Source organism: Accipiter gentilis, chromosome 7, assembly GCF_929443795.1.
Source record: "Accipiter gentilis chromosome 7, bAccGen1.1, whole genome shotgun sequence".
In the NCBI taxonomy this organism is placed as follows: Eukaryota; Metazoa; Chordata; class Aves; order Accipitriformes; family Accipitridae; genus Astur; species Astur gentilis.
Genome location: NC_064886.1, coordinates 10,380,886 through 10,393,323, shown reverse-complemented (window position 1 = coordinate 10,393,323; position 12,438 = coordinate 10,380,886). Strand labels below are relative to the sequence as shown.

General features: G+C 68.1%; 5 protein-coding genes across 7 annotated transcripts; 2 read left to right on the top strand and 3 right to left on the bottom strand.

Moving 5' to 3' along the window:
• Positions 1–15: 15 nt before the first annotated feature.
• UFC1 (ubiquitin-fold modifier conjugating enzyme 1) lies at positions 16–1,332 on the bottom strand. Of its 2 annotated transcripts, XM_049805672.1 has the most exons (6): positions 1,185–1,332; positions 1,022–1,089; positions 827–890; positions 652–728; positions 479–569; positions 172–362 (listed from the first exon to the last, which is right to left on the bottom strand). In XM_049805672.1, exons 1-6 carry the CDS (start codon positions 1,305–1,307, stop codon positions 291–293), a joined length of 495 nt encoding a protein of 164 aa, XP_049661629.1. In that variant the 5' UTR covers positions 1,308–1,332; the 3' UTR covers positions 172–290. The 2 variants fall into 2 exon arrangements, with proteins under 2 accessions (XP_049661628.1, XP_049661629.1); XM_049805671.1 differs by lacking the exon at positions 652–728 and having other exon boundaries at positions 16–362.
• A 302-nt stretch (positions 1,333–1,634) lies between these two features.
• Positions 1,635–2,480, bottom strand: LOC126040825 (apolipoprotein A-II-like). Its single transcript, XM_049805776.1, has 3 exons — positions 2,441–2,480; positions 1,893–2,113; positions 1,635–1,806 (listed from the first exon to the last, which is right to left on the bottom strand). The coding sequence occupies exons 2-3, from the start codon at positions 2,093–2,095 to the stop codon at positions 1,689–1,691; spliced, it is 321 nt and encodes a 106-aa protein (XP_049661733.1). The 5' UTR covers positions 2,096–2,113; positions 2,441–2,480; the 3' UTR covers positions 1,635–1,688.
• Positions 2,481–3,842: 1,362 nt separating this feature from the next.
• TOMM40L (translocase of outer mitochondrial membrane 40 like) lies at positions 3,843–6,285 on the top strand. Of its 2 annotated transcripts, XM_049806355.1 has the most exons (9): positions 3,843–4,046; positions 4,287–4,354; positions 4,468–4,560; positions 4,753–4,854; positions 4,974–5,079; positions 5,154–5,276; positions 5,399–5,475; positions 5,553–5,655; positions 5,727–6,285. In XM_049806355.1, the coding sequence occupies exons 1-9, from the start codon at positions 3,947–3,949 to the stop codon at positions 5,864–5,866; spliced, it is 912 nt and encodes a 303-aa protein (XP_049662312.1). In that variant the 5' UTR covers positions 3,843–3,946; the 3' UTR covers positions 5,867–6,285. The 2 variants fall into 2 exon arrangements, with proteins under 2 accessions (XP_049662312.1, XP_049662311.1); XM_049806354.1 differs by lacking the exon at positions 3,843–4,046 and having other exon boundaries at positions 4,073–4,354.
• NR1I3 (nuclear receptor subfamily 1 group I member 3) lies at positions 6,257–10,086 on the bottom strand. Its single transcript, XM_049806698.1, has 10 exons — positions 9,823–10,086; positions 9,127–9,325; positions 8,736–8,970; positions 8,115–8,245; positions 7,497–7,669; positions 7,209–7,417; positions 6,979–7,124; positions 6,774–6,890; positions 6,592–6,697; positions 6,257–6,497 (listed from the first exon to the last, which is right to left on the bottom strand). The coding sequence occupies exons 1-10, from the start codon at positions 10,084–10,086 to the stop codon at positions 6,368–6,370; spliced, it is 1,710 nt and encodes a 569-aa protein (XP_049662655.1). The 3' UTR covers positions 6,257–6,367.
• On the top strand, positions 10,057–11,462 carry PCP4L1 (Purkinje cell protein 4 like 1). Its single transcript, XM_049805673.1, has 3 exons — positions 10,057–10,093; positions 10,345–10,399; positions 10,755–11,462. The coding sequence occupies exons 1-3, from the start codon at positions 10,085–10,087 to the stop codon at positions 10,892–10,894; spliced, it is 204 nt and encodes a 67-aa protein (XP_049661630.1). The 5' UTR covers positions 10,057–10,084; the 3' UTR covers positions 10,895–11,462.
• The last annotated feature ends 976 nt before the right edge of the window (positions 11,463–12,438 follow it).

Sequence of the window (12,438 nt, the reverse complement as noted above, 5' to 3'; positions counted from 1 at the left end):
CCGCTCTTAAAGGAGCCGCCGCACTCGGTCTTAAAGTGGCAGCGTCCTCCGATAAAGTGTTACTGTAGGGCGGCCGAACCCCCGAGGGCTGGGAGCGGGGGGGGGGGGCGAGCCGAGGGGCATCCCCCCAGCAGGACGCCCCAGAACAGCAGGCAGGGGCAAGGCCAGGGCTGAAGATTTTATTGGGGAGAAGCAGCAAAGGGGCAGGGGGAAGCAGCTGGGGGGAGGTGGGTGGGGGCAGCACCTTTCGGGGGGGCTGCACAGCCCCACGCCACCACCACCACCGCCCCTCACTTCTCCTTGTGCTGGATGATGCCTTTGGTGACGAGGTCGGGGATCTCCACAGCCAGCCAGGGGCCCAGCTGTGGGGACAGAGGGTGAGCAGCCCCCCAGGCACAACCCCCCCCCCCCCCCCCCCGCGGGTGACACCCCCCCCGGTGTCACACGCCCCCCCCCCCCCGTGACATCTCCAACTCACCCCCAGCGCCATCAGATGGGCCAAGCCAAATTTGGGGACGTTCCTGGCCCAGAGGGGCTTGAAGTGGTCGCTGAGGCAGATCTTGCCCCCCCTGCGGGGAGGAGGGAACCGTCAGCCCCCCCTAGGGCCCCCCCCAGCCCAGGACCACCGCCGCACAGAACCACCCCCCCCACCTGTACATCTTGGCCGTCTTCCCGTCCAGCTCGGGGATGGCGATCTCGGGGGCGGTGGAGGGGTAGGTCACCGGGATCTGGGGCGGGGGATGGGACGGGACAGGACGGGGGTCAGCGGCCCCGCGGGCCCCCTCAGCCCCGCGCCCACCCCCCCGCCGACCCCCTCCCCGCTTACGTCAAACTCGATGGCGAACTCGTACTTGAGCAGCTCGTGGACGTACCAGCACTTCCCGAACCACCTGCAACACACCGGGGGGGGGGGGCCGGCCCCCGCCCCGCCCCGCCTCAGTCCCGGCTCCCCCCTCCCCGCCCCCGGACACCGGGAGCGGCCCCGGGGCGGGGGAGGCGCGGTCCGGCCCCGCTCACCCACCGGGTGCCCTCAGCGTTGGACTCCAGACGGAACCAGTCGTTGTCGGCGCGCTTGTTGTTCTCCACGTACTGGGGGGACGGGACGGGAGGGTTGGGGGTGAGCGAACCCGGGAACCGGGGGGGACGGGGGAGGACCCGAACCGGCGGGGCCAGCCCCGGCGCACCTGGATGAGGGCGCGGTACTCCTCCTTCAGCCGCGCCGCCCAGCCCTCCCGGTCCCGCGGCCCCGACACCGTCCGCAGCAGCGGCAACTCCGCCACCGCCCGCCGCGCCGCCTCATCGGCCATCTCCCCGCCGCCGGAAGCGGCCCATTTTGGCCAGAAGCGGAAGTGACGTTCCGGAGGCGCTGGCCCCCCTCCCCCCGCGCCGCCATCTTGCTTAGGGGCGTGACGCGACGGCGGGGGTGGGGGTGTAGCGGGGGGCGGCGCCGCCATCTTTACTAGGGGCACGGGGAGGGCGCGACGCCGCCCCGGTGCTTCCATCTTTAGTGCTGGCAGAAATGAGTTTGTCGGGTCTCAGCCGTGCTCATGCGTCCTCCCTCCCCGGAGGGTGTCGTGTCCCCCCGCCTCGTCCCCCCCTCCCCCCCACGGTCCCACAGCACCAGGGACACAGCAGCAGCTCCAGGGCTTTATTGTTACGAGGGGGGGTGGGGGCTGCCACAGCAGGGCTCAGGGCTGCCCCTCGCCCTTGCCCAGCTCCAGCAGGGAGGAGAAGAGGCCGAGGACGTTGCTCCGCAGCTCCTGGGCCAGCGGTGTCAGCTGCTTGTTGGCTCGGTCCAGGTAGGCCCTGGGGGAGAGGCAGCCGATGAGGGGGCAGCCGAGGGGCAGACCCCCCACCCCCACCCCTGCCCATCCCCCCTGTTCCCCCTGTACTCGGCCTGGCTGCGCAGCTCCTCCACCTGCAGCTTCTGGGCCAGGTCCTTGGTCATGAAGTTGGAGAAGGACTGGAAGTGGCGGGTGAAGAAGTCATCCTCGGCTGGAGGGGCGGCCTCCTCGGCCGGGACCTCGCGCCTCACCAGGGCGGCCTGGAGGCGGCAGGCACAGAGCAGCAGCAGGGCGGCCACCAGCACCTTCATCTTGGCGAGGCTGGGGGCCTGCAGGACCGAGTCAGCGGTGGCCAGCCCGCCCCACAGCTCTGCTGTCCCCTCCTACCCCACGGCACCTTCCCACCCCCAAATCCCTGCCCCATTGCTGCCCCAGCATCCCCATTGTTCCCCATCCCACCCCACGAACCTCGGTTCCCCTCCTGCACCCCAGCCCTGCCATCCCACTCCCACCCCATCCCATCCCGACCCCATGGCTCCACTAGCACCAATCTGGTTCTGTCCCATCCCACCCCACCGCACCTCCATCCCCATCCTGCCCCGTCCCTGCCCCACAGCCCCGTCCTGCCTGGGCGCTGGGTGCCGGCTGCTGCTCACCTGGGCAGGACTCTGGGGGTGTGGGGCTGTGGGTGACCCCTTGGGGGCTGCTTATATCCCCTGGGCCAGCTCCCGCCCCGGGCCAGGGAGGCCGTGCTGGCCCCTGCCACAGCCTGGGTAAACACGGTGGGGGTAAGGGTCGCTGCGGGGGACGGCCCCTCCTTGTCCTAGCTGGGGGTGGCCCCGCACCCAGGGGTCCTGTCCCTATGTCCCCAATGCCCCACAGCCCTAGGCAGGACGCAGGCAGTGGGTGACAATGGCCCAGGGACTGGGGCTATGGGGGCCCTTGGGAGCCGGGGCTGCCACGGCGGGGGCTTGGCTGGTGGTCCTATGGCATGCAGTGGCCCTGTGGCATGTGGTGGCCCTGTGGCATGTGGGAGCCCTGTGGCACGTGCGGCCCTGTGGCGTGTCGCAGCACCGCAACATGCTGTAACCCTGCAGCATAGAGGGGCCCCCAGAGCAGCCCCAGGGCTCCCCCCCCCCCCCCATACCCCCACTCCAGCACCCACTAGGCCCTCTGCCCCAGCCCCGTGGGTTTCAGCGGCCGCCCCACCCCAGGGTCCTGGCTTGGCAGGGGTACCCTGTGGGGCTGCACAGCCCGGCCGGCCCTGGCGCCTGCAGGGCAAAGGTCATTGCCCGCCTTATCGCTGACCCTCGGCTGCCAACGTGACGGTGTGACTCAGCCTGCGGCAGGCAGGGGCCGTCCCCGTGGGGTTCCGGAGGAGGCACCCATCAGGGGGGACCCTGGGGACACCCTACCTCAGGGCCAGGCCCAGGGCCAGCTCCGGTGCTGTTTGGGGACACAGGGCCAAAGGGCACCTGGGCAGCACTGAGGACAAAAACTCTTTGTCCCCTGGGTCACTAGTGGGGCCACTGGGGCCCCTTCCCCTCCTGAGTCCCTGCTCGTGCCAGCCCTTTCCAGGAAAGCTGCTGGTGACGGCAGCAGGGGCAGGGGACGGGGACCGGGGGACATGGGGAAGGTCCAGGGGCACGGGGCAGGGAGAGGGGGGGAAAGACAGGACGGAGGGGGGGACCCAGGGAGGGGACGTGGGGGGCACAGGGTGGCGGGGAATTGGGACACAGCCAGGAGGGTCCAGGGATGCGGGGAGGGGACATGGGGGATATGGGACACGGGACACGACGGGGGAAACGGGATGGGGGGCGGGGCGAGGGAGGAGACGGGTGGCACACGGGACACGCGTGGACACACACGGCGGGGTGGGGCGGCGTGCGCGGGGCGGCCCCGGCCGAGCGCGGCGGGGGCGGAACGCGGCAGCCCCGGAACGGCGCCGTGCGGGGCCGGGGGGCCGGGGAGCACTGTCCGCCGCGGCCCCGCCCCGCCGACTCGGCCAATGGGCGGCGAGCGCTGCCCGCGCCCGCCATGGCGGCGGCGGCCTCGGGCGGGTGCGGACCTGGCGAAGCCGCTTCCGGTGCCCGCACCCGCGATGGCGGCGCCCGGCGGGGACGGGGGGGGCGGGCGGCCGTAGGGCCGGGCCGGGCCGGGCCATGGGCAACGTGCTGGGCCCCGCGGCGCCCCGGGCCCTGCGCCGGGGGGAGCCGCTCGGGAGCCCCGGCAGCTTCGATGAGCTGCACCGGCAGTGCAAAGGTGGGGCCGGGCCGGGCGGGGGAGGTACGGGGGCCGAGAGGACACCGGGGCCGGGCCCCCGGGTGGCCCCGGCAGCAATGGGGGGGTCCTGGCGGCGCCGGGGGACGGGCTGGTACCGGAGGGACACCGGGGTGGGCAGCGGGAGGGTGGCTGTGGGAGAGGAGGGGTGGCACCGGCAGTCTGGCCGGGGGGGTGGGGCGGCGGCAGCGGAGGCCCCGCTCAGTCCCTGCTCTCCCCCAGAGGTTTTCCCGCAGCAGATGGAGGGGGTGAAGCTGATCGTCACCAAGACCCTGAGCAGCCACTTCCAGGTCAGGGAGACACGCAGGGACCCGCGGTGGGGGAGAACACCGTGTTGCAGGGGGGCGGGTGCTGCCACCCCCGGGCTGTCCCCCTGTCCCCCGCTGAGGCGTCGTCCCTGCAGGTGACGCACACGGTCCACATGAGCACCCTCGGCCCCTCCAGCTACCACTTCAACGCCACCTTCGTGGGGGACCGGCAGCTCGGCCCCACCGAGGTGAGACCCTGCACCCTGGGACAGTGGGTGGCCTTGGGACAGTGGGTGGCCCTGGGGTGGCCGAAAGGCTCTGAAATGGCACTAGGATGGGTGGGGGTTACCTGGGGGGCGAGGGGGTCCCAGCCTGTGGCTCAAGCCAGGGGATGGGGTTGTCCCTGTCCCCCCAGCTGACCCCCCCCGGTCTGTCCCTAGGCCTTTCCCATGCTGGTCGGGGACATGGACAACAGTGGCAGCCTCAACGCCCAAGTGCTGCACCTCGTGGCCGAGCGCATCCGCACCAAAGCTGTCTTCCAGGTGGGACCGGGCGGGAGAGGACCCCGGGGTCGGGCAGGGCGATGCCGGGGCATTTTCGTCACCCCCAGGTGGTGGCGGGGACGGTGGCAGGACCTGCCATGGTGCCCGTCCCCTTGCAGACACACCAGGCCAAGTTCGTGACGTGGCAGTTCGACAGCGAGTACCGGGGGGATGACTGCACCGCCACCGTCACACTGGGCAACCCCGACCTCCTTGGCGAGTCCGGTGAGCGGGGTGTACCCTCCCCCAGCTGCCGGGCCCGGGGGGGCCGAGCGCTGAGGGCCGTGCTGTCCCTGCAGTGATCCTGGTGGCCCACTTCCTCCAGAGCGTCACTTCCCGCCTGGTCCTGGGCGGGGAGATGGTTTACCACCGGCGGCCGGGGGAGGAGGGAGCCATCCTCACGCTGGCGGGCAAATACACGGGTACGCGGGTGCCCCATGCTTGAGAGGGCTGCGGGCATGGCCCTGGGGGTCCCACCCGCTGTGCTGGCCCTGGGGGGATGCCCCGGCTCCCCTTGCCCTCCGCTTTGCTTCTTCTTTTCCAGCTCTGAAGTGGGTGGCAACGCTGAACGTGGGGTATGGTGGTGCCCATGCCAGCTACTACCACCGAGCCAACGAGCAGGTGAGCGTCTCCTGTGTGTCCCCGTCACCTGTGTGTCCCTGTCCCCCCGCCAGGGCCTCACGTTTTCTGCCCCCCAGGTGCAGGTCGGGGTGGAGCTGGAGGCCAACACGCGGCTGCAGGACACTACCTTCGCCTTCGGCTACCAGCTTAACCTGCCACAAGCCAACATGGTCTTCAGAGGTGAGCAAGGAGCCATGCTGGCACCTGGCAGCCACAGCACTGGCTGCGCGCTCACCCTGTTCCCTCCGCAGGGCTCCTGGACAGTAACTGGAGTGTTGGGGGGGTGCTGGAGAAGAAGCTGCCCCCCCTGCCTGTCACCCTCGCTCTGGGCGCCTTCCTCAACCACTGGAAGAACCGTTTCCACTGCGGCTTCAGTGTCATCGTGGGCTGAGGGGCCGCAGAGGCAGGCGGCACGTGCCACCGTCCTGCTCAGGGAGCCGCCGTGCCATGTCGCGGGGGCGCTGGCTGGGCCCCGCTCTCATGCCGTGGTGCCAGGGGAGCCTGCGGAGGGGGGACATGGTCCCTCATGGCTGGGGGACACTGTGTGACAGCGCGTGGCAGCTGTTAGCATCTTTGGGCTGAGAAGCAGCTGTTGCTTGGGGCTGGGGGCCTCCGTCAGCGCTGGTGTTTGCCCGCGCCGCCCTCCTTGCCCCAGCACCGCGCTTCCCTCTGCTCCCACCCCTGCTCTGCCTCAGTTTCCCTCTGGTGGCGCAGGGGGTGGCTCCAGGCCGCGGTGGGGGCTGGAGGTGCTGGCAGTGCCTGTGTGCACGTACGCACGGAGCCTGGAAAAATAAAGGAGCTTTACTCTGCCGTGTAAAGTGCACTGGTAGCTGGTGAGCCCCGGTACTCAGCCGGGGGCCAGGGGATGGTGTGGACACCGCCAGCTTGGGCTCTAGCTGATGATTTCAGAGAGCAGTGGTGTCATAGAGGACAGGTCCTGGATGTGGAGGATCTGCCGTGTGTTCTCCACCTTCAGCGTCTGCAGCTCTGTCAAGAGCAGCAGCAGCTTTGCGTAGAGAAACCTGGTTGGGGGAGGGAACAGGACACCCGGCTCGGATCCCATTGCTGTCGCCATGGCAGAGAAGACCGCAGTTGTGCCAACCCCCCGGCACATACCTGCCCTCCGGCATGGGGTGCCGGTGGTCAATGTAGCTCTTGAGCGTCAGGGCCACCTTCTCCTGGAACTGGTCGATGAAGTCCCGCTGGGTGATGCTGGCGTGGTCTGGGGGTGCAGGGTGGACAGGCGGCCATCAGCAGGGCCGAGGGGATGCCCTGCTGCCGGTCCCCATGGTCCCTACCTGGCGAGAAGAGCAGCATGGCCTGGAGCAGGACGTACTCAGCTTCGTGCAGCTGCAGCTTCTTCAGGCTGATGTGGAACTTGAGCAGTGGCTCCAGGTAGATCTGCTGGAAACCAGCTGGGGGGAGCGTGGTGGTAATGGGCGAGCCAGGATGGGGACATGGCTGTCCCCTGCTTCCAGGTGCCACCATTCCCCCCCCCCTCACCCAGGGCTCCGTCCTGGATAGTGTAGCAGTGCTGTCCACACTCCCAGGCATTGGTCTCTGTGTTGAAGACTGTGTTGAACTGGATCTGGCAGATCTCCAGCGTGGCCCCTTTCAGCAGTGAGATCTGGTCGTCGATGGGCAAACTCCTGCCAGAGCGGGGGGGGTGGGCGAGGGGAGGCATCAGGGCCGGGGCAGCTGCAGGGGTCTCCTGCAAGTGCCTCCCCACAGACCTGAAAGCTGGGATCTCCTTGGCGAAGTTGATGACCTGCTGGATCATGAAGGTGCTGAGGTCAGCAAAGTGGGGCAGCATGGAGAAGACATCGGGCAGTACGTCCTCATCCAGGCAGTCCAGCTGCAGGGATGGTGTCCATGTGGCAGGGATGGCCGGCTGCGGTGGGCTCTGCGGCCGTGGGGTGGGAACATAGAGGCGTACGGCGGGCTGCAGCAGCAGCAGTTGGGGCGTTAGCACCGTGCTGGGGCACCCGTGGGGACAGTCGGGTCCCGGGGGCCCCACTTACCCAGTAGTGCGTGAACTGGGAGAAGCTGGAGTCAAATGTGCGCTGGTGGGCCGCGATGAGGACGCCGATGAGCTCCTGCTGCTCCGCTGTCAGCCCCCCTGGCTGCTCCCGTGCCAGCCGCCGCTGCCCCCGCAGTGCCCGCCGCTGCCTCAGCGCTTCCTCCGACATGATCACTGCCGCCCCGCCACCACCGTCACCCCCGGCCCGGGGACCGGGTTGCTGGTGGTGCAGGCCCCCCATGGCCCCCCGGGTGCTCAGAGGCACCACTGCCCTGTGGTCCCCTCACCCCAAGGGGGTCCCACTTGTCCCCTCTCTCCCACACCCCCCCTGCTGTCACCTTTATGCCACCGTCCCTTGCTGTCCCCTTGCCCCTGGGCTGCCCCATCCCCTCTGCCCCCGTGTCCTTCCCTACGACCTCACCCAGGCTGCTCCTCTCTGTCCCACGTCTCCCCGTGTCCCCTCCAGGTCCCCCACATCCCCCTTCCCCCAAGTCGTCCCACTCAGGTCCTCCCTCTCCCCTCTGCTTCACGTCCCCCTGTTCCCCTCAGGCCTCCCCTGTATCACCCCATTCCCTCTCCCCGCGTGTCCTCCCCGCTGTCCCTGTGCCACTGTGCTCACTGTCCTTCCGCATGCCCACATCGAGGCACTTCTGGAGGCGGCAAGCCTGGCACTGCCGACGCTTGGCCTTGGTGATGGGGCAGCTCTGGGTGAAGGGGCAGGTGAAGCGGACGCCCTTGTTGATGGAGCGCCTGGGGGGACACAGGCACCGGGCCCTGCCATGAGGCCATGGGGACTGTCACCATGTCCCCCCGAGGGGGGCAGAGAGGCAGCAGGGGCTGGGGGACAGGGTCTCCCAGGGTGGGGGGCACTTCCAGCCCCCAGGACCCTGTCACTGCTGTGCTCCAGAGAAGTAAGGTGGCCCGAGTGGCTGTCCTGTCTTGTCCTACCCAGTCCCTGTCCATGGGACCATCTTGTTCCATCCCACCCTGCTATGTTTTGGCCCATCCTGTTTGACCTATTCTGCCCTGTCCCACCCCATCCTGTCCCATTTAATCACATCTTGTCCCATCCCATCCCATTGTGTCCCATTTCAGTCCATCCTGTCCTGCCCCATCCTGTCTTGTCCCCCTCTTCCGTCCCATCCCATTTCACCCCACTCTGTCCCATCCCACCCTGTCCCCTGGGTCCCATCCAGTGCCACAGAGCAGCCATGGGTCCCCCCGCGATGGCAGCCCCCACCTGAAGAAGCCCTTGCAGCCCTCACAGGTCATGACGTGGAAGTGGTAGCCGGTGGCATGGTCCCCACAGACAGCGCAGACCTTCTCCTCCCCGGGCTCCACATCGTCCCCCCGGGAGCCCCAGGGCCCCGGCAGCAGGCAGGGGCTGCTCTCCATATCCGAGGGGCTCGGCTCGGACATGGCTGGGGACGCGGGTGACAGCACCCAGACCGGGGGGACCACAGCGAGGACAGAGCCTGCAGGACAGGGTGGGTGGCAGGGTGTGCGTGTGTGCGTACACACACCACAGCTCCCACTTGAGCAACACCTGGCACACACCCAACACTGGCTCCTGCACCCCATCCCCTTGAAGCCACAGTGCCCCCCACGGCGCACGACGCTCGTGCACCCACCTGCCACCGCGACCTCCCACCGAACCACCCGTGTGGTGCCCCTGAAGGTGGCTGGTGCCCGTTGGTGCTGGTACCTGGGATCCAGCACCCACCGGTGCGGCTGGTGCCCAGTGCTCGCCACCACGCAGCGAGGGGCTGCCGAGCCCCCGCTTGTCCCCGCCGTCTCCCAGCAGGAGCCCTGTGGAGTTTGAACCTTGAACTTGAGCGACGCAGCGAGCGGCAGGCGGGGACAGGCAGCACGGGGCCAGGGGAGGAAGAGGCAGCACGGAAGGGACAAGCAGGGACAGGCAGGTACAGGCATGGCAGGCATGGGGGACAGGCAGGAGATGGGCAGGTGTGGGGGAAAAGGCAGGCATGGGTGACAGGCAGGCACAGAGGGGACAGGCAGGAACAGGCAGACATGGGGGACAGGCAGACATGGGGGGGACAGGCAAGGGGACAGGCAGGCACAGAGGGGACAGGCAGGGGACAGGCAGACATGGGGCCAGGCAGGCAGGGGAACACACGTGGGTGCTGGAGGAGGCATTTGGGGCAACAGAGCCCTGAAGGGATGGGGACCACGGCAGTGGCTGTTCTGCCATCGGTGACCCCGGAGGAAGGTCCCTGTCACCAGCCTCCATGGGGAGGTGCCAGCGGTGCCCCCCTCCCAGGACCCTCGGGCAGTCTCTGTCCCCCCTGGGGGTGTCACCCCCCCACCTTGGGGTGCTCCAGGACCACGGCAGCTCGGGGGGTGACCACGGCCACGGCCCCCGTCAGACCCCCCGGTTCCGGCTCCACGGGGCGTCGAGGCTCGGGGGGGGGTGGCGGTGGTGAGACATGCGGGGGGGCAGGTCCCCACCTGGCCCCGCCCCCGTGCCCCATTGGCTGCCCGCTGCCGTCACTCAGCCGCGCCCCTATAAAAGGGGTGGCGGAGCGCGGGGCGCCGCACACCGGCAGCGGCGGCGGCAGCGGGACGGACATGAGCGAGGTGAGGGCCCGGTGCCGGGTTGCACACAGCAACGGGGTTTTTCTTTTTCCGTTTATTTTTAGCAACGGGCCGGGAGAGAATCAGTCAAGGGAATGGCGAGGCTGGGGGGGGGGGGTGTTTGCTGGACGCGCGAGAGACCCCGGTGGCTGCGGGGGGTCCCCAACAAAGCGGAGCCTGTCCCCCCCCTTCCCGATGCGGGTTTGTTGCTGGGGGCCCCGTGTCACCCCCGGGCACCCCTTTTCTTTCTGCAGCGCAGCCCCCATGAGTCCCCCTCTGCGGCAGAGGCCCCCGACGGGCAGGAGGAAGGTGAGGACCCCCGGTACCGGTGGGGTGCATCCTGTGGGGTGCCCCATCACTGGTGTCACCTCTGTCCCATGCCCTCCTGGGACTCCTGCTCTGCCCTGCTGCCTGGGACCCTGCTGGCTGGCTCCTGTCCCCAGAGCTTCCAGGATCTGTGTCCCCATCATGGCGGGGGCGGGGGGAGGTGACACCTGGATAGATTTGGGGACCTGCTCTGTCCTTCCCCTGGGGGGGGGATGACCCCCTGGGTGTACCCTGCTGCTGGTGGCAGGGAGGGCTCAGGGTGCTCACTGAGCGCTGGGGTGAGTCTGGGGGTGCCAGGCTGTAACAAGGGCAGCCCCTGTCCTGTCGCCCCCCTCAGCCAAAGCCGGTGACCCCAAGAAGGTGGAGGAGGAAGAGATCGACATCGACCTGAGTGCACCTGAGACGGAGAAAGCTGCGCTTGCCATCCAGGACAAATTCCGCCGCTTCCAGAAGCGGAAGAAGGAGTCGGGGCCCTGAGCGGTTCTGGGGTCCCAGGACCCCTGGCTGGTGGCGGGCACCCTGCTCTCGCACATGGGCACAGTCCCATCCTGACCTCTGCCATGCTGGGGCTGCCCCATCCTCTGTGAGTGGGGTTGGGGGGGGCTTGGCCCTTCCCTATCCCTTGCCCACCCCCGAGACAGGACCCTGGGTGAAGCTGGGGGGCCAATGTGAGGGGGACATTGCTGAGTTCTATGTTCCCTGGAGTGGAGGTGGCCCTTGTGTGAGGGGGTGGCATGGAAATGCCCTTTTCCCTGGGCCAGCCTCCATTTCCCTGTCTGTGGCAATGATGCTGGCTGCTGGGGAAACGGGGGTACTGGTATCCCCTGAGCAAGGGAAGCCCCTGTCCCTTCCCAGGAGGTGGGACACTGTGGGGAGGACAGGTCTCGTTGCAGGCTGCAGCCCACCACGGGAAAACAGGGCTCCCCTGGCATGGAGTGCTCCCCATCCTCGCACTGCCCCCCTCCCCATGCTCTTGTCATTGTCACCGTCCCCTCCCCTGGGGGGGCTTTTAGCATGTGTAAAGAATAAAACACCAGGAAGAGGAGCCAGTCTGGCGTGTGGTATGTGGGAGGGAGTGTGGGGATAGTCACCCACTGGGCAGGGCCCCCAGGTCCCCCTTCTCCAGGGGAGCGGGTGGAGACCCCTGTTAAAAGCAGCCCTGCAGATCCCTGGGGCTGTCCCTGCTGGGGGGGGGGTGTGGGCAGGGGTGGTCCTGGGATGTGAGTGGAGTGTTCCCCCGTTGGGGTGGGGCTCCTCAGCTGGTGCTTTGGGGATGGCTTCATCACCCTGGGATCTCCTGTCACCCTCTGATTTGAGGTTTTTCCCATGAAATTCCGCTTAATTTATCATCTGCTGGGTCTCAGCCCCTGGAGCCATGGCCTCGTTTCCCATCACACCGCTCTTTGCAGCAGCGATGAAAGATGCTGCCACTTGCTCCTCTTCCTTGGGGGATGAAGGTCTTGTAGTGCCGTGTCCCTCCAGGCATTGAAGTTTTACTCAGGGCTGGTTTCGGCAGCGGTTCCCAGCCCCAACTCCTGTCACGGCACTGCCAAGAGCAGCTGCAGGAGGTACCTGCTGGTGATGAGAAAAAAGTGCTTTGGGGTGGTTGAAATAAAGCTATTTGGGGGATTTGCATGGGGATTTCTGCATGCTCGGATGCGAGTCGGCTGCAGGGCTGGTCTCTGCGGTGCCCAATGCTGTGGGGTGACCGCGGACACTGGGACCCGGTGCGGAGCCACAGCGCGTTTGCAGAAATAGCTCCCTGGAAAGAAAAACAGTGTCGGTAGCCAAGGGAAAGGCAGGGCCCAAGGGACACCCCAGGGGCACTGGGGTCGGGCTCGGCCCCCACTTGCTGTGCAGACTTATTAGGGAAAAGATAATTATAGCCCTAGTGACAGAGCTGTGGGGGCAGTGCAGGGCCCCCTCCCTCCCAGCCTCTGCTGTGTTGGTGTGGGAGCAAGCGCTCCTGGTCTGCTCCCATGCAGAGTTGGATGGTGCAGTGGCAGGATGGGGCTGTGGGC

Excerpts from the sequence above, each read along its gene's own strand:
- UFC1 (XM_049805671.1), bottom strand. The coding sequence starts at position 1,307 with ATGGCCGATGAGGCGGCGCGGCGGGCGGTGGCGGAGTTGCCGCTGCTG. Across the intron at positions 1,090-1,184 it reads AGTACCGCGCCCTCATCCAG|TACGTGGAGAACAACAAGCG; the intron begins GTGCGCCGGGGC and ends CCGTCCCCCCAG. Across the intron at positions 363-478 it reads CCCATCTGATGGCGCTGGGG|CTGGGCCCCTGGCTGGCTGT; the intron begins GTGAGTTGGAGA and ends CTGTCCCCACAG.
- LOC126040825 (XM_049805776.1), bottom strand. The coding sequence starts at position 2,095 with ATGAAGGTGCTGGTGGCCGCCCTGCTGCTGCTCTGTGCCTGCCGCCTC. Across the intron at positions 1,807-1,892 it reads GAGCTGCGCAGCCAGGCCGA|GGCCTACCTGGACCGAGCCA; the intron begins GTACAGGGGGAA and ends CCTCTCCCCCAG.
- TOMM40L (XM_049806354.1), top strand. The coding sequence starts at position 4,124 with ATGGGGGGGTCCTGGCGGCGCCGGGGGACGGGCTGGTACCGGAGGGAC. Across the intron at positions 5,476-5,552 it reads ACCACCGAGCCAACGAGCAG|GTGCAGGTCGGGGTGGAGCT; the intron begins GTGAGCGTCTCC and ends TCTGCCCCCCAG. Across the intron at positions 5,656-5,726 it reads AGCCAACATGGTCTTCAGAG|GGCTCCTGGACAGTAACTGG; the intron begins GTGAGCAAGGAG and ends TTCCCTCCGCAG.
- PCP4L1 (XM_049805673.1), top strand. Across the intron at positions 10,400-10,754 it reads CCCCGACGGGCAGGAGGAAG|CCAAAGCCGGTGACCCCAAG; the intron begins GTGAGGACCCCC and ends CGCCCCCCTCAG.
- NR1I3 (XM_049806698.1), bottom strand. The coding sequence starts at position 10,086 with ATGTCCGTCCCGCTGCCGCCGCCGCTGCCGGTGTGCGGCGCCCCGCGC. Across the intron at positions 7,418-7,496 it reads CCCAGTTCACGCACTACTGG|CCCGCCGTACGCCTCTATGT; the intron begins GTAAGTGGGGCC and ends CTGCTGCTGCAG. Across the intron at positions 6,891-6,978 it reads TATCCAGGACGGAGCCCTGG|CTGGTTTCCAGCAGATCTAC; the intron begins GTGAGGGGGGGG and ends CGCTCCCCCCAG.